Source organism: Conger conger, chromosome 8, assembly GCF_963514075.1.
Source record: "Conger conger chromosome 8, fConCon1.1, whole genome shotgun sequence".
NCBI classification, from domain to species: Eukaryota; Metazoa; Chordata; class Actinopteri; order Anguilliformes; family Congridae; genus Conger; species Conger conger.
Genome location: NC_083767.1, coordinates 43,359,853 through 43,378,803, shown reverse-complemented (window position 1 = coordinate 43,378,803; position 18,951 = coordinate 43,359,853). Strand labels below are relative to the sequence as shown.

The 18,951-nt window shown below is 44.5% G+C and overlaps 1 protein-coding gene across 1 annotated transcript in view; it reads left to right on the top strand.

Moving 5' to 3' along the window:
- Positions 1 to 870: 870 nt before the first annotated feature.
- usp6nl (USP6 N-terminal like) overlaps positions 871 to 18,951 on the top strand; it is a 71,828-nt gene continuing 53,747 nt past the window's right edge. Inside the window, exons 1-2 of the mRNA XM_061252898.1 lie at positions 871 to 1,061; positions 10,199 to 10,300. Coding sequence (XP_061108882.1) covers positions 10,297 to 10,300 — 4 coding nt within the window. The 5' untranslated portion in view covers positions 871 to 1,061; positions 10,199 to 10,296. The remainder of the gene's footprint in view (positions 1,062 to 10,198; positions 10,301 to 18,951) is intronic.

Sequence of the window (18,951 nt, the reverse complement as noted above, 5' to 3'; positions counted from 1 at the left end):
ATTTGGGGGGTTCAGAGGAGAAGCAAACAGAAATCTGAAGCATCCACACTAAGCACAGAGTATATATTTTTTAATTTTGCTTTAATTATTAAAATACTTGGAATATCACAATATTCTTTATTGATAATCTAATTATAAATTACACCCTTGACGAAAACTAATTGGTGACTCATATAAATATGGATCAATCGGATTATAATGTTTCAGATCAATCAAAGATTGTTTGACAAGTTCCCATGAATTTGTCATAAAATGGCATTTCACTGCATCAGTAAAATACCTTTCCCAAACCTCTATGGACTTGCGAACGTTATCTAGCAAGCTAAGACCTTAGGGTCCCTAGTAGGCATCTTACTAGCATGCAACCTGCATGTGTAATGTTATGTAAACACACACTGTTACAGTTACAAGTGCGGGTCGTTTACATTGTATTACCCAATAAAAAAATATATATGCTGCCAATTCTGATGGTGAGTGTAGGCTACTTGGCAGAATTTATAGTAGCTAGCTATATCACCAATAAAAGGTCGAGCTTTGCGGCAGGAGAACGTTTCATTATTAAATTATTAAAATGTATAAATTGGTCAATCATTTTACAAAAAACGTTAATAAAACTATGCATTTACTTAACATTTACTTTTTCGGAACCTGGCCTAAATGTATACTCATATTCTAAACGTCTACACAAAAGCAACGCCTAAACTTAGAATTCATTATTGTGGTGAGTTCAACAAAATTAATCTAACTTTTTAAATTAAATATCCTGTTTTAACAGTAGAATGAAAAGAATCCGCATGCCACCTGGAATCCACTGCCGCAACCTCGTTTCGGATCCAACATGGCTGGTGTGATAAGGACGGCTGACGGCGCATTGCTACCTGAATTGGATCGATTGCATAGCGCCCTGCAGGGGTTTCCATAGTGAGTTTCAGAAGTGTTCAGCTCTGTACGGAGAGCACTGACTTCCTGGTATAGGATCATGGGCATTTTTCCTCACTGATAGCACCAGGAGAGCATTCCCAGCGATGTAAACAAGACGGATACGTGCGCTTTAGAACAAGGTAAACTCGCCGGTATTCTTTGAATTGATTTGAGACATTTAACTGGTGAAGTTCCCGGTATAGCCCTAGACTACCTCTGTCTGTGGACCTGCGAACGTTAGCTTGTAAGCTAAAGCCCAAATGCGTTCGTTTTATTTTTAATAAAGGTGCTGCAATTTATTTAAACTGCAACAATGTACAGCTGTGGTTTTGTGATTGAATGAATGGGTTTTCCAAGTGATACAGGAGCTTTCTGGACGTTGGGGAATATTTTGAATTAGCTCAAAACTTTATCATCATTTCTATTCACTGAGGCCTACTAAGTCAAACCCACTGGCGGCCTCCCGCAGCAGAATTGTTGTTGATGGACTGTGTAGAATCGCACACCAAGGCATCTGATTGGCGACACACCACCGTTTCGAGGCTCTGATTGGCTGTCTTGTCCTTTCATTCATTTGACGTCCGTGGGATTGCGATTATTCCGACTGTAACCGATTTCACTTTAAACGATTTAAGCAAATTCCTTTGGCAATGGAAGTTTTCACGAACTCAGAGTTTTAATAGCCTATCGCCGTGCATTATTTTGTATGTGTTATCTTAATTGCTTGATTAGTCTATTATTGTTATTGATAACAAAATGCGCATCGTGGCTTCATGGAACGATAGCGCTACCTTTGCATGCCACAATCCAATCTAGGCAGTGGATAATGCGGCTTACCGCTTTCTTGTTTTAGTGGGAAATGCCGGTGAATAGCCTACCGCGTAGCCGTGCAAATATGTATCATTCGGGGCAGGAACTGTACCGCAATAGATATTCTGTGGACAGTAGTACCCAGAAGCGTGCTTTGAGCGCAGCGCTCTCCGATTTAAATGACCAATAGTCTCCATATACGAATGGAGTTGCCTTATAATTCAAATTAGTAATCGTATTCTTAGTATGGAGACTGCAATAACAGCTGTGGTAGCCGATGTTCACAATATTGGTTCTTTGTCCTTACCCGCGCGAGCAGTAATTACTGCATTATTGCTGAGTATGCTGTACTCTGGTGTGCTACCATAACACGTCCTCGGTTTGATTTCTCGTATTTCAGGCATTGCGAATAATATTACATTCATTAGCTTCTCTTTCATGATTTTTATTTTCCGCACCAAACTGCGGCTTTGTGCCGTGGGCTACATTACCACATTTAGTAGATCATACATTTCGATTGCAACATCACTAAACGTCAGAGGAAAAATGGCAGAAACGGTTTCGGTAAATCATTACAAAAAACCCCAGAAACCTAGCCCACGTTAAACCGAAAGCAATAAAAACACAACTGTGTCTACGGCCATTATCATTATCATTTTCATCAGTAAACAATTTATGAATCATTTATAAATTGGAGCTACAATCCGTGATGATATCATGCGTTAGTCACCAGGTGTGTCAAACTGGCGTGGCCTTGCATACTCCAGGAGAGGTTAAAACAGGGGACAAGCCAGAGTAAGTTTTAAAGAAAACTAAAACTTACTCCCGATTGTAAGTAGGTCTACCAGTGTGCTGCTGGCATATATTTGTTTCTTCTCTATATGTTAACAAAGTGCTGCATTTTTCTTTTTGGTTCCTTAATATATTACTCTGCTCGTGTCTGTAATGGATTAGTATCCCCAACCTTTAATGTGAGAGGTGCGAAGAACATTTTAAAGAAGCCAAGATAGCAAGATAATCTTTTCTTTTATTCAAGCATTGTGGTGCATGAAAAGTGTCCCATGCATCACAAAAAAAATATTTAAAAAAGCAAACATTTTGATCGGAGGACCTTCATTAGTACTATTAAAGGAGAAAAAATCCACTTCAGATGTTATATCCTATACAGTTGTCCAATTTGACTATACGGCTGTTCAGCATGTGAGTATTTTATTGCCCAATGCTGAGGAAATACTGATAATATAACTGTGGTTCTGCTTTTTTGTACTGGGGTGTTAATTGCAGCCATTTAAATCTCATTTGCACGTGAGCAGAATCCCCTTTGTTACACATTTGCCACACTATTGGAACTGAATTGATTTGGTGCAGAAGACGGCCAGCTGCAACCCAGCCAGTGCCCATCTGGCCTGTTTGGAACTGGATCCAATACCATCTAGTGATGGTGTAGTGTGAACAGACCTGGTAAATCACTAGGGGTTACACAACCTGCCTCTGTGGTATCTCACTAAATAATACCTTCCCAACATCAGCTGTCTTTTTCCAAACACAGAGCTGAAAAGATATTTACCGTCCTGAACTGCCATTGTTTGCTGTTTGTGTGCTTAAAAGCACCACAGCCAATCACAACAGAGGTATTCTATTTGGCTCCTGCTCAGGGTCTCTGATCTGATCACCAAAATTAATCTTATGTGGCTATACACGTATCACAAGGATGCACTGTACTTCCTGTGCTGTATTTAAACCATTTAACAAGTAGGTTTTTCAGAATTCAAGAACAGGAGTGAATGTTACATCAGCATTAGAATGTTCAGTTTAGAATATTCCAATCCAATATTTGTGTTCTTACTCCTTGAAGGGTTCCTTTATTGTAAACTGATCATAGTCCCAGGCATCTATTGCATTGCTCAGGAGTTCCTGTACAATGTTAGGACGGCCAACAGCAGGGAATGAAATTCAGCCTTGGGTCGAGTCTTATTTTTGTTCTAGAGAATCTTTGATCACAGTGTATTATTTGTTGGCCTAACTTGCTGGGCCTCGCATTCGCATCATGCCAGAAAAGTATCCAGAAGCGGGGCGAGACTTGTCCCCCCTCTGCTTTCGCTGAATACCAGCTCACCCCCGTCAGCATGTTATCAGGTTCAAAGCGCCCTACTGGGACCATGGATCACACTGTGTGCCAGAGGGGATTATGGGGGAAAAATGCTGCTTTGGTAGGTTTGTGCTAGGGAAGCATTTAGCGGCACTCTTTGAGAGCTGATCCCGTCAGAATCGTAGTCGTGGGCACGCAGGAGTCTATAGAGCAGAAAAGCACACGCAGGCCTTGAAGGGAAGCAGTGTTGTCACAGGTGACTCAGTCGCTCCGCAGAACAACGTTTGTCCTGAGAGGCGAAGCAAACGCAGTTTTCTGTTCCCGCTACGTGGTCAAACCTTATTAAACCTTATTTTTAGGTGAGGTATGTTTATAATGTTAGAAGCTGCTCCATGGACTGAGATCCCAGATCCACCCTGCTGAGTTTGTACGAAACATTTACAATGACAGAAACTTATGCACACGGTCATAATAATATACACAGTATTTCTTAAACAGGCTGTTTAAAAAGTGATTGAAATGGCCTATGTTTCGGTGTGTGTCTGTCTGTGGGTGGTGTTTACTGCGCAGTATAAATACACATTACCGTGGCAGTGACAATATGAGATCACTGTTATTGTTCTTTTAAAAAAAGTAGTGCAAATCTCAGTGCATAATCAGGTGGTGTGACACTCGGAAAACACACAGTGCGGCAGTGGAGACTGTGACGTGGGGGGAGGGGCCTTCTAATGAGGTCATGAGGAAGTAGAATGGACTGGAGTGGACTGAAATTACCTGTGATGGGCGTGGAGGTGGGTGTGTATGGGACAAGAACTGGGCGGGCAGCTGAACGGCGAGCAACCAGCCCAAGGTAGAAGAAGATGGATGGAGAAGAAAGCAGGGGGAGAGGAGACGTAAGGCCTAAGGAGGGAGAGAACAGGCAGACAGAGGTGGGAAAGTGTTTGTCTCGGAAGGCTGGTTCATTATGCGTGAAGGATGAGATCTCTCTTGGAGAACGGTTCCTTAAGGAAACAGACTGGCACCCCCTACCTCCTCACAGACACTCTTCAGCTCCCTGCTCTACCCATTACATTACAAGGCATTGCATTTTATTTAGCAGACACTTTTATTCAAAGCCACTTACAAAAACGTGCATATCATGGTCATTAGAACAAACTACAGAACTGGTTGGATAAGCTACAGTTCACAAGTGAACTGCAATGCCCCCCTTCCTTCAACTTTTTACTCTCAGACCTCTCTTTAGCTCTTTTTTTCTTACATTTTCTTCCTCCTCAACTGCTTTCTCTCACCCTTCCTTTCTGCTCCGTTTAGTCCATGAAATTAAGTTAGTTTTGACTTATTACAAAGAAACTGTAATGCAGCAATAAAACATTGTTAGAAAAACTATGCTGGGTGAAAAAACTGTGAACAGGTTGCAGAAAGGCCTGTGTTTGCCCAGTGTGTTTGTGTCAGGTTTTCATTATCCGGCCAAACAGCCGTATCCTCCCCGGCTCTTGTACCCCCGCAGCTGACCTGCAGCATGCGGAGGTGTGTGACTGGTCCACCCATTCCTGCCAGCTATGTGTGAATGTAGACTTTAGAATGAGAAGCATCTGACCACACAACAAAAGACCTGCTGATGTCGCCTCTCCGTGACCTTCCCTTACGCATACCCATCATGCACCGTTAATGTATCAGGGCTGAACTCAGCAGCTCAAACTGTGTTCACTCAGCCTTTAACAATGAAAGCCAGGTCCAACAATGAACTGAAATCGTGATTCACACGGTGTCATCTTGGCAAGATATAGATGTGGTTTACTTCACACAAACATCAGGTTAAGTGATTGTAGTGCGCTAAGGCTGAATGGTGATTAAGGAATTAACGGGACATTAGTTTTATCTTTTGAGTTTTATTTCCCTCTGTGGATGGCTCTGAGGGCCCCGTCAGCCCAGATAACTGCAGAACTTTGTACAGAAATAACGGGAGAAGAGCGTTGCTGTGCGTCTCTGCCGGGGCCAGGCCGGATCCTGTAGTTGCAGGGTGAAGCCTCTGCTGTATCATTAACTGGCTACGTTACACTGGGAGTCGTCAGCAGCAGAACCCAAATCACCTCATCCGGCCAGAGTTTGGGAGTTTAAATTGACTATAGGGTTCCTCAGATTACAGTTACATAGAGTAACTTCTATAAATGCACCCAGAGCATTCCTTCGCCCGTTGCAGCGCCGAGCCTAAAAGAATGGACTGACATAAAGTACTGATGCTCGTGTTTTTAAAAAGTTTTGCATGATTAAATTAACTATCAATTCGGTTATGTCCTGTTCTGATCTAATAGCCTTGCATAATGACCGCTGTCATCCTTAAATATCTGAAACCATTGCACAGGTGTTGTAACTTGCACCTGTTTCCTGGTGCCTTAAAGTTAAACAAACCGCTCATTTTGAAACACAACAAACAGTTTATCTTAATCATAAGCATTAGACTTTTGTTCAGCAAACAAGTGTAGACATGCTCTTGGAACTTTAATGGCTCAATTTAGAAGCAACATTAAAAACAACTGCCGTAGACACCGTTATAATCTAAATGAAACCTAGTCCAATTTAAGCGGTGATTTGGGGTTCAATATCAGCGAGCAGCATGTGCAGCTGTAGTGTGATTTTTCCCATCTCTGAGGCAGGCAAGCACTGGAGACTAGCTGTCATTGGTGAAAAAGGTGTGCCTTGTCCAATCAGAGCTCTTCTGCTTGACTGTGTGGCCTGGCCTGTGTTTAGTTGGTTGGTTAGCTAACTAGAGTGTAGTAGTGGGCAGGGCTTCACTGGTAAATGCATGCAGTGGTCATGCTACTGAAATCCACGCTATTGTGCAGTCGGCATAGTGGTGTCTGAAGGGATTAGCCAAAGAGAAAAAAAAAGCACAGAAATGGTTTCCAAATTAAATAATGCCATCAGCCTAGAAGTAGCTTTCATGTCTTTGAACTTGCGGATTTTCCTTCACTGCATATCAACCATCTGCCCCTCAGCATTAACCCAGCCCCCAAAAGCTGACCCTCCAAAAAAAAAAAAAAAAACACAAAAAAAGAACGTGACATGGCTCTTCTCTGAAATCAGATCAGGAAAGCTGGTTTGAAGCAAAAGGCCAGAACGCGGTTTCTCACGGCGGGAAGGGGAGGACTGGAGCGGCCACATGATACCGCTCCTCGCTGTGCTCAAAGAATTGGCTCAGGCGGCGGCAGTGGGGTTGTGTTAATATTAATGAAAAGCCTTTTATACCCTTTTCAGCTGTGCAGCTGGGACCTGGTTGTCTGTCTGGGTTGCTCAGGTTCCAGCTAGTTTCACCTGATCTCTTTCTGTTATGCAGTCCCGCGTTGCCCCAGCCTGGTGAAGTGAAGGAGACACACACAAGGAGGAAGGGAGCGCGCTAACCTCACTAATAATATGGAAATTAGGGTCAGCGAAAGAAACCTTAACCGTGGACTGAGAGTATTATTTTAATTGCTTAGCAGATGCGCTTAACAGGAGTAAATTTCACCTCTTGCATTTTTACGTAATAGGCCGTATCCATTTGTACAGCAGCATGGTTTCTGCAGTAATTCGAGTTAAGTACGTTGCACAGAGACTGTAACCCCCCCACCCCCCTGGGATTCAGAGCTGGAATCGCAGGCCTGGTTTCTGTTTTGCTGTCCAGGTACTTCCTCCTCTCCATCTTGGCAAGACGACTATGAACTACCAAACGGTGTATCACAGTGAAAAAGGGATCGGATTGTAGCGTGTAAGCCCTGCTTGGCACCTACTCCACAGTCACAAAGCGATGTCACCTCACCCCATTCTGTTTAAATAAAGCAGCTACTCCTTCTGGAACCTTCAAAGGCATGGATTTGGATTCCAGCTTGTGAATCCTCAAAATTAAAAATGTTCTCTTTTTAGATCAATGCTATTCGTTGCACTTGTTAAGCTGAGCTGGTTAGTTATTAGGGGAGAAGTGGGTAACGGGACATTCATTTACATTTCCTCTTTCTGCACTGCGTAATGTGTGCGGTGCGTCAGTGGGTGATTAATGAGTGTACAGTGAGGCAGTGTAATGTGTGAAAGCCCTGTACAGTGCATTGAGGAAGGTAAGATGGCTGAACACTGCAGAAGTCAGACATTTCAGGTGAGGGCGAGAGCCATGGAAACAACACAATATTGAGGGACATGGTTTGGAGTGCTGGCATGTCTTCCTGGCCACACACACACACACACACACACACACAGATGCATACTCTCTCTCTCACACACACACACACACACACATACACACAAAGACGCATACACTCTCTCTCACACACACACACACACACACACACACACAGAGCCTGTGTGTCTGGAGAAAGCCAGCTCTGTGCTCTCTGGCATGGCCGCCCCAGGCTGCCCTCAGGCCCTGGCAGGCTGTGGAACAGGCCACCCCCTGTGTGGCACACAGATGTTGGAAGAGCTGGGGCTTTGTGCTGGCCTGGCTGTGTGCCCCGACAGGACAGGACAGGAGAGGAGAGGTGGAGAGGTAGAGTGTACCAGCTCCTTCACCCAGCCCCACCTCACTTTCCATTCTTCCTGATCCCTCTCACTCCACTGTGCTCCCTGACCTTCCTCTCCTCCTCTGTTGGCCCATTCTGTGTGATCTCCATGCCACCCTGCCCTCCTTCACCTCTTCTCCACACTGTTCTGTGCTCCATTCCTCCCACTCCCTCCTCCTCACCTTTCCTACCAGTCCCTGCTTTTTCCCCCTCTTTCATCTACTCTGTATAGTCCTACTTTTCCCCCTCACTTTCTTTCTCTCTTTCTCTCTCTCCGTGGCGTTCTTCTCTCCCCCTCGCCTGCCCTGTGTGCTTTGAGTCCGGGCCCAGAGCTGGATCTGTGTTTGAGTGTAACACTGGACAAACCAGACTGTGTGTGTTTGTGTATTTATTCAGACAGCGAGTCTCCAAACCCTGTGGTTGGAAATGGTTATAATGTGGTGTGGAGCGCTTTCTGAGCTCCACGTGGATATAGCGCTCTGTCATATTACTGAGCCCTGTTGTGCTCTTCATGGCCATCTCCAGAATATTACTTCCTTCCATACAATATTACTCCTCCGTGTAAAAGGATTAAGTGTTATTAGATGCCGTAAAAGTACCTTTTTCTCAATCCATCCTGTCCTGGGCCTGGCTGAAGTCAAAGCAGGATTATGGTGTTAGCTGGATAGCTGCACTGAGTAAAACCCGGAATCCTCCCAAAGCTGGAACATGGACTGAAGTTAAAAGAGCTGTTCCGGGTTTTACTTTGTGCGGTTATCCAGCCAGCTCGGTAATCCTGCTTTGTGAAATGGGGCCCAGGACTGGAACCCTCCACCCTCTGGTTTGGAGACCAACCTGCTGAACACAGCATCACCGCTACACTGTGCCTTCCCTCTGCCACGGCGGAATCTGTCTGCCCTGTGGCCACCATATGGCCCTTTAAATCCCGGCTTGCGTCTTTAGGACCGGGATTTGAACTCGCCCCAAAGAACCAGCAAATAAGACTCTGTGCTTTTACTGAATATATTAGCCCTGCTTAGTTATCTTACTTTAATGCCACATAAGAAGCCATGGCGTTAACCGTGTGTATTTATCTGAGGATGTACAACTCTGCTGATTTCGTAACCCGGTGTTCAGTCCGGCCTCAGTGTTTATGCGGTCGCCTCAGCCGTGGTCCCTGGGGGAGGCAGGTGGGGGGGCCATTGGCGTTTTCGGAAACGTTTGTTCATTTCTGCCTCATTTCCTCTGCTCATTGTCGTGGAAGTCATCAAATTACGGTTATTACAGCCGCGCGATGACGCCCATCCACATCATTAAATTACAGTTATTTACCGCTGGGTCCTGAACCCACTGGCCTGGAGCCATAATTAATATGCCAGCGGTTTTTAAAAGTCTTCAATGAACCCCCTCAAAGGTTTGAGCTGCGTTCCCCCTGTTGAGTCATTGATCAAATCTAAGCATTTACGCTAGCATGCTTAGTATGTTGTTGTGTGTATTATACAGAGGGTTCATTTTATGTATTTTTGTATCTGGCCGATTGTGTTTTCTGTGTTGTCAATTTGAACTGTAGCTCAACCTATATGTTTACAAGATAATAATTCATAATTTCATAAATGTTTCATTAAGTATTCTCTGTATGTTTTCTTTGCATGGAAAGTCATGTGCTTTATCAATGGAGAGGATCCATTTTAATCATAATCTGTATCTTCTTGATTTTAACTGTAGCTTAACCTATATTTTTCTATGTTTAGAGTGTAATGTGAGCTCTTAAATAAATGTGTCTTTTCAAGAATACACTATACGTTTTATTGTCATGGAATGTGTTTATTAACGTCCATTTTAATAATAACCTGTGCATTTGTATCTTTGGCAGGTCATGAGTGCCTCTAGTAGCGGACCTGTGGAGAACAATCTGACCTCTGTGAAAGCTCACCTGGGCTCTGGTGTCCCAGCATCCTCTTCTCTCCCAGCATGAGTGAGTACCTGTTCCTGCTACCTGCTTTCACCTGCGCCAAACCAACACCAGACAGGTCTTAACCCTTTTGAGGAGCGAGGTCACAAATGTGTGGTTCTCATGCTGATGGAACAATCACTACTGGTGATTGAAAGCAAAGGAGTTCTAGAAAGCTGACTTCAGAATTTCAAAAAAGCATTCCAGAAAACATTTACAAGATGTAAACCTTTGGAGTTTAACAGCCTTCAACTTAGCTGTAGTTGCATTGTCACGTGCATGGAGCACGTAGCAGTACAGGGTAGCACAGTTCTCTGTGCTAATGCTCCCCCGTACCATTCTGGTCCTACCATATTGGAATGCGGAGGTGGTTCTACCCCATAACACCAGCGTATCATCATATTTTTTTTCGGGACATGCTGGGAAGGGAGTGCTCCAGACATTCCACAAGTGCTGTGTGTGGAGCATGCTGGGAAGGCGGGGGGGGTGGAGGGTGGGGGGAGGGTGGTGTGTTCACGCTGATGCAGAGACCGTTGCTTTCCCATGGGAACCTCAGCACTGTAGCTCCACGTTGTGTGTGGAAGTGAACCTGCTTTGCCGCAGTCTGTGTGCCGTTGCAGTTTCCCAGGGTTTAAAAGTAGTTTCGCCCGCTTTACACGTACGACCAAAAGACATCTCCTTTGAGCCAGCTCTTCACTTAAATCTCAACTGCTCAATTTTCTGTCTGGTCCCCGGGCTCGAAGGCTGAAAAGAAGCAATTACAAACGGGCATTTTGTGAAGACGCGTTTGTTAAGTTTGAAGTGAGGCTCGTTTATGATGAGAGGCGCAGAGGGGTTCATGTCATTTTGAGGAGCGGCGGAGCTCATTTTGATAATGAGGCGCGAGACTCCGCTGAGCTCCGGTCACCTGCGGACTGCTGTCCCAATGGCCGCGGCCCACGACTAGATCAAGGGCCTTGTTTACACTCACTGGAAAGTGAGCAAAAGTGTGGGGTGCAAGTGTGACGTGCAAGTGTGACGTGAAGTCATTACCAGTGCCCCTGGGTATGTGCCTGTCCTGGGGCATCTCAGTCCTGCAGAGTGTATTCTAGAGGTAGAGGTGGGGCGTGAGGTGTACGGATTGTTAGTTAGCTGTATACAACACTATCTCAGTTGATAATCGTGCCACTTAGATTCAACCCTGCTCCTGTGCTGCATACAACTAAAACATGTGCGTACAGTTTTTAAAAATATCAATTTGAAATGAATTCCCAAGTATTTAGACAATTACTTTGAGCATAATAATAATATTATTATTATTATTATTATTATTATTATGTCAAGGGAGGGTCATATAAGATGTGTTGTTTCAGTAGCCTGTATACGGTTGTGGGCTTCGCTTTGGAAACACAGGTGTAGGAGATGGTGTGTGATGTTGCACACTGAGAGCCGAGGTAATTGGGACTGTAGGCTGTTCTTTCAGGGGTAAATGCTGATCAGTTTGTACCCCTTCGTGACCAGCCTTTTGAATTGGTTCTGTTTGGGCAGTACTTTCTGGTGAGGTGTGAAAGAGAAGTTGCTCTCTGTGGTCCTGTTTTCACACCCATAAAATAACTCCACTGAGGCTTGTTACGGTGAGCTTAGTTCCAGTTTTAACCTTTCACTTTGAATGAACCCAACATAGGCCATATGCGGAACTGAAATTAGCACAGGTTATTTAAGTGTCCTCAATTCAGCTTGTGCAAAATGCTGAATGCCATATTGTCATGCTGTAGGCTGCTACACGTAGGAACAAGTAACAATTATTCTATTCAGTTTTATTTGTATAGTGCTTTTTACAGAAGATTTTTGCGAACACCCTTTGAAGAATAATAAAATGGCAAACAATTTATCAATTTACAAAAAAATGTTAAAACTTTAAAAAAACATGAACCCCCAAAAGCAAGCACCTGAGGTAAAAACTAAAATAACTCCCCAGTGGAGGAAACAAACCTTCCTCAAACAGTAGCGAGAGAAAAAAACCTCTCCATTCGGAAGAAATTTTGGGAGGAACCCAGTTATAGAGGGGGAGCCCAACTGTGAAGTAGCCTAAGGGTGGAATAGATGGTTCTAGGATGTTTCATTTTGAGTAAGAGCTACAGGCTTTGTATCTTTTTACCAGCGCACCTTTAAGGCTCCGTCCACGTCCTGCTTTACAAACAGGTTTGATCTGTAAAGTTCATGTTGTTGTTGCCTTGCACTAATTAGCCTAATTAAGCCCCGTATACCTGTGGTGCGTGGAGATTTACCCACTAATGACCCTGCGTTAATTAGAGACCGATGAGTCACACAATTAATGACGGGAGCATTTTGTGGAATGAGCGAGAGGGGAAAAGGAAGGATGGGGCGAGAAATTAACTGAACTGCCTTCAGATACCAAGTCATCAGCGGACTAAAGAGCTTTCCGGTGCGATTCCCAGAATCTCCGTACACCGCTGTGATGGCAGCTTGGGAGGACTGATGCAGGGATGGCAGGAAATAAACATTTTAAAATGAAAACTCCCGGGTGAACGTGATGGCTGACTCAGACTCCAGTCACTAATGTCATTACTTGGATCAAACTCCAGGAAGAGCGTCTACTTGCTGGAAAAACATCAAAGCTGTCCCCAGCCTGTCTAGTTCTGAAGCTGCTTGTATGTGATCAGTGTCAAATTGCTTGTCATGCCATCAAACCATTAAAGCTTCTTGCACATGATCGGTGTCAAGATGCTCGTTGTGGCATCAAACCATGGAGAGAGCTTTGGTGCCCAATTTGGCAGCAATGTTGGGCCTGCCATAATGAACAGGTCACAGTTAATGTGGAATCAAGCTCAAAAATCAGAAAAATCTTTTGTACTATGCCCTGTTTTGATGCCGACCTTTCCTAATGAGTTCCATGCTATGCTTGATGCAGGCAGATGTAAACCTGGAAGAACAGCCTGTTCTGTCTCTCACACCCATGTAACTTCTATACTCGATAGTAGGCTAGAGCACTGTTTCGGACACGCCTTAGTTTCCATTCTCCCTGGATGGATGACATCATGTTTCAGCAGCTGACGGCGCTCCATTCTTCTCTCGGACCGTCACTGCCTTACCTGGCGTTGAGCGTGCTCGACTCTTGTCGTGAGAGAGGCCTGATGCAACACACTCCCTCCACAGCATAACGTAGGGAAATGACCTGGCAGCGAGCAATTATCTCTGCTATTAACGCCGTCACATGGCGTGTATTTATGGCACAGAATGCAGCGTTTGTGAGCCTGACATTATGGCGTGTAGCAGAAGCATAAGCTAAACGATTGGACACTAATTCACTTCACAAGAGGGGCTCAATGGAGCCATGACGAATTGGAATATTGCCCTTTCAATTTCAGAGCGAGCGTCCAGAAATCGGCAGTTTCACTTATTTGAACGGGCTCACTGACAATCCTGCGGATCACAGTGCAGGCTAGCTCTGAGCTGGTAATGCGGTATGTAGTGTGCAGGGACGCTAATGTCATACGCCGATTGTTGCAGGGAATGCAGGTCGGCACATGAAATCAGCAGCGCTGCTTGTTTCTTTGTAAACCGTCAAATAAATTCATATTACAGGTTTAGCCAGTTTTAATGGCAGCGTAGTCTCCGTGCTAGTGGGTGTGTGAGCCTGTCTTTGGGGGCCAGGGGGGACCCAGTGTTACAGTAACTGCAGGTTAGGCAGGTATGCGGTAGAAGTAACCACTCTGACTCTTTCGTTTCCCCGCGTCAGTTCCGCTGAGCCTTCCCCACACACTGCGGCCGTGGTTCTGTTCTCACAATGGAACAGACCCTCCCTCTCTCGCCCTTCCTGTTTCTCTCTCACGTTTCTGATGTTGCTTTCGTTCTCTCCCCAACGCAGACACTCGCTGTACTAAATAATGCACAATTTCCTCTCCTCCCAGAGAGGGACTAGCCAGCGCTGTGCTTACAGTGCTTTGCTTCGAGCACAAAAACATTGAACACTTCAGGCCTCAAATTCACCTTTTAATTCCTGATGTTATTATCTTTTTTTAATTTTTTTTTTAACTTGATTTGTAATTTAGTTTCTGCACTCTTTCATAATTTATTTTGCAATATTGCCTTGTGATGTAATCTGGATACAGATTGGCATAGGAAGGCAGGTTTGCCGTGCCAGTAAAGTAAAGCTAATTGAAATTGTATAGCCTGCATTCCGTGCCAGCGTCTTCCCTCTACTCTCCATGTCACTACAGTTGTCAGGCAGGCAGGCAGGATACCGAGATCACAGCGACAAAAGTGACACCAAACCTTCCTGTTTAACAAGCACCTTTCCCAAACGTGCCGTAGGGCATTTGCACAGAGATTCTTTTTCAGGTCCTGCAGTGTAGCGGGATTATGGCCGTCCCTGCTCAGTTTTCCCATTGTTGTACAGTAGTTCCGGAATGTTCTCCCCGCGAATACAGCAGCCGTTGTCCCTCCTTCACTTATGGTGAATGGTTGGCATTTATATAGCACCTTTATCCAAAGCGCTGTACAATTGATGCTTCTCGTTCACCCATTTGTACACACACTCACACACCAAAGGCGATTGGCTGCCATGCAAGGCACCAAATGGCTCAGGGACACTTTGACGCACCCAGGGAGGAATCGAACCGGCAACCATCCGACTGTTCTGTACCAGACGAAAGCTCTTACCGCCTGAGCCAATGTCGCCCCAGATGATATTGAAGTTCTAAAAGGCTGCCCTCCATCCCCCAGATTAGGTTAATTTCTCACACTTTCCACTCCGCCCTCCAGACTGTTAATTTCGCAGCCTCCCCAATCAGTCCTCCAGATTATGTTGATTTTTGAGACTCTTCTCCATCCCCCAGATTATGTTAATTTCTGAGACTCCCCACTCCGTCCTCCAGATGGAGAATACTTGGCGGTACAGTGAGGGGTCGTGATGTCACAGAAATTGGCTGTGGCCACGCATCACTGCTCCTCCGCTCCAGGAAGGAAGCGCTCCCGGAGTATTATTACATCTGACTGTAAACCGAGGGGCAGCAGGAAACGGAGCCACAGCTCCTGCCTGCCATGGGATATGTGTTTTTTCCAGGCTTTGACGAGGAAATTGTATTTCTCTCTTCAGGATCAGAGTATATTTTATGCCCTCTGATCTGTTAAACGCTTCAAACCCCACACGTGACGGCCATGTGCTGTTCATGTGTGGTCATTAACCCTTGTGGTGATTGTGTAGGATATGTGCTCTTTTGCCAGTACAGAGTTATGTGTGTAATTGGTGTGTGTGCGGTGCATCTGTCTGTGATTCATGGGTCGGGTTTCACCGATGGTGTGTGTGCCTGCGTGTATTTGAGGGTGAGAGGGCGAGGGACAGAGAGAGCGAGAGGAACATGTCCTCTGCCAGTGGTGGGTGTGTGTTTATGCCGGCGAGTGTGTGTGTTTATGCGAGTACATGTGTCTGCACTCCAAAGGGCCAGAAAGGTCTGGCAGCCTGGGGAGTTTCTCACATCCTGGCCTGTGAGCATGACCTCTCTTTCCACGTGTCTATGCACATTTTGCCATCTATTTTCCAGTCTGCCTTCCTGCGGGGCGAGTGGGGCTCGTCTCCATGGGAACTACTCCATAATGAGGCTCCTCCCACAGGAAGGAAGTGTGCATCGCTGCCGTGGGTAGGGGAGGGGCCGTGCTACGGTCGCTAGGCTCTGGTCTTTCTCCAGTAGGCTCTGGGCCAGCCTTCCTGTGCTCCAGTTGGCCCTATGCTCCTTATCGCTGCTGCCGTCCGAGTCGCGTGAACATGGGCTCCCTTACTGCCAGCTGTGCCTAAACGCCTCTCTCCTGTCCTTCATACCTACAGAGCATCGAGAGAAGGCTCTCGGCTATCCTCCATTGTGAACTGAACTTATTGAGATGGCGTGAGGGTTAGAGATGCAGCTGGCTGTTTTTTAGCCTGGTGCTCCTGTCTTCTTTCGTGAGAGAGACCGAGTGAAGAACAAGCATGCATATTTTAGTGCTCCAGCAATGGATTATACAGTGGGAATGTCAGCTTTGCTTTTAGAGGGATTGAGAAAAACGCTCCTATTGAAGAAGTTGCAGAAGAGGACCAATTACACCACCGGGTTTAATGAAGTAGCCTATATGTTCATCTGACCCATCCTAGTTACTTAGGAGCAGGGAGCAGCCATCATGTCATTGCGCCCGGGGAGCAATGTGGGGGTTAAGGGCCTTGCTCCAGGACCCAACAGCTGTGTATGGATCTTATTGTGGCTACACCGGGGCTTGAACCACCAACCTTCCGGGTCCCAGTTATGCCACTACGCTGCAGGCTGCCAAAAACCCATATTGGTTTCAGCCCTCAAGATCTCTCCATCTCTACCTGAGTATTGGGTTGAGGCCCTGGCTGTTCTATATCAATTAATATCCATTAAGACTCTGCTATCCCAACCATCTGCTGGAAGTTTAATGGATCAGAGTGAAACAAGTGAAACTACTGATCGAGATCAGTTTGGTTCCAGTAAGAGTTTGGGCCCAGGTTTCATTGGGGCATTCTCACCTATTCTGTAATGATGCAGGATGGTAATGTTGCTACAGTTTTGCTAAATTTAAATAACAGTTAGTTCTCAGCAGTTGGTTAATAGGACACGAAGGAATACTAGGAGCTCCCAAATGAAAATATTAAGCAGCCTTTCCAATTTAATTTTCTCTCCCATCTCAGAAACTTACTCTATCCAACTTCAAAACTTTGTATGCAAAGTTGCTCATTAGTTTTTCATATTTGTATTAAAAAAAGCAGAATTTCTTAGGGTAGGGAATAGAGTGGACATCATTGCTTTCTCATTGGACATTATTATTTAAAGCCCTGGAAGGTATAATGCGACAGTTTGATCATCACTTTTGTTTTAATTTTATCCGCTATTAAATTACATTGTTGTTGTCTCATTCATTAGCATGTCCATGAAGAGATATTGAATTCATAACTGGATAGCATATTAAATCCATAAATACATATAATATGATATTATTATGCCAAAAACTCATTTGGAAGGCAAAGGCAAATTAGCTTTTCATTGCCAAATTTTAATCACTTGGAATGGACAAAAACATTGGCTGTACACAGACACTCTTTTCGTGTCTTTGTAATTTATCAGAAAATTGGCTGTTCACCTCAAATGAGTAAATTTCAGAATCGACACAACGTGTTATCCGTCATAAAGTAGTAATGCGTTTAATGCTTGTACAGTGCATGCACACTGTGAGCATCCATCTGCATGGAGAAGAAAACAATGTCATCTGCCTACTCCTTTCTGACAGATCATCCAAGCTCCTCTATTCTCTTTTACAGAACATTGTGGCTGAAAAACTTAATATTCCAGGTAATGTTGCTACATCCGTCTCCTTTTCTGGAGGTAATAACAGTCCAGTCACTGCAATCCAGTGAAGCTTGTGGAATGTTCACAGGAAGCAGAGGTTGCGTGCTTCCTGTCTAACATGCTTGAATTCATTATTCGCTAATTGAATGTTAGTTTATTCTTCGACGTGAAAGCTGTGGGTAGGGCGTGGGTAAATGCCTTTGTAAACCGTCGTTCCACGCAGAAGGAAATTATTTGACTTTGTCATGCTGTAGATATGCTGTCAAAAGTCACGCTTCGTAGTTACCAAAGAACTATAAAAGAAAGCTTGTAGGGAACAAGCGTAGTAATAATTACAGTAAGGCATGTGACGAGACTTATTGTTTTACGGAAAACGACATTCAAAGATCCAGCGTTTTATTAAGGAACAAAGGCAATAAGGACTCGTCTTTTGATGGCTGTAAGTGTGTTTTTTGTGAATGTATGCGGAGTGTACTGCTCCCTCATGACAGTAGTGACTGACGTGTGTGTAATTATGTGCACTAAAAGGCTGCATTGCATTTTAAATATTGGTATTGTTTTAAACATGCAGTTGAAAGCATGTGTCCATCACTGTCTTTCGTTCCCGTCTGCTTACAGTTCCCACAATGCACCTTGCGTGACCCTTCTGTCCGTTGGAATGAAACTAACGAATTGTGCGACACAGGACATTAACGAGCTTCACATTTATAGCTAAGCTAAACATGTGTTGTCTAAGTGAAACAGAATGTTTATTTAAAGTCTGAGGTATAGCCACGAGGACATAGAGATGTATATTTATGCTGTCTGCAAACACCAGGTTCAGTGTATTCTGGGATTATATAAGATAAGATGGCCGAAAAAATTTAACGTGGAAGACTGACACTTTTTACAAAGTGCACCTGCTATAGTATGAGAAACTCAACCCTTTTTATTTTATTTCTTATTTTTAGTCATCATAAATGTATGCTTTAAATCTATTGTTCAAGTTCATGTATGTACTTTGAAATAAATTTGTGTGTGCTTTCAGTATTTATGCAAAAATATGATGTGATGGTATGTCTTTGTTCATTTCAATGCTCTTCCCCATTTCCCCCCCCCCCCAAAGTGAACCTCAAAGCATTCCTAAAGGGATCCTTCACCTTCTGGAGTATTTCTCAATATTATTTCAGTTTTATCTTTTGCTATTCCATTGGTGCAGACTGGCTTTGTGTGCGGTGAAGGATATTGTAGATTCCTGCAGAGTTTTCTGGAGACCGCCGGGTTCTATCATGGCTGCTGTGGGTATTTGTGAGTTTGTGGCTGAAAGCAGGGAAACGCTCTAAAACTCCAAAGCAGCTT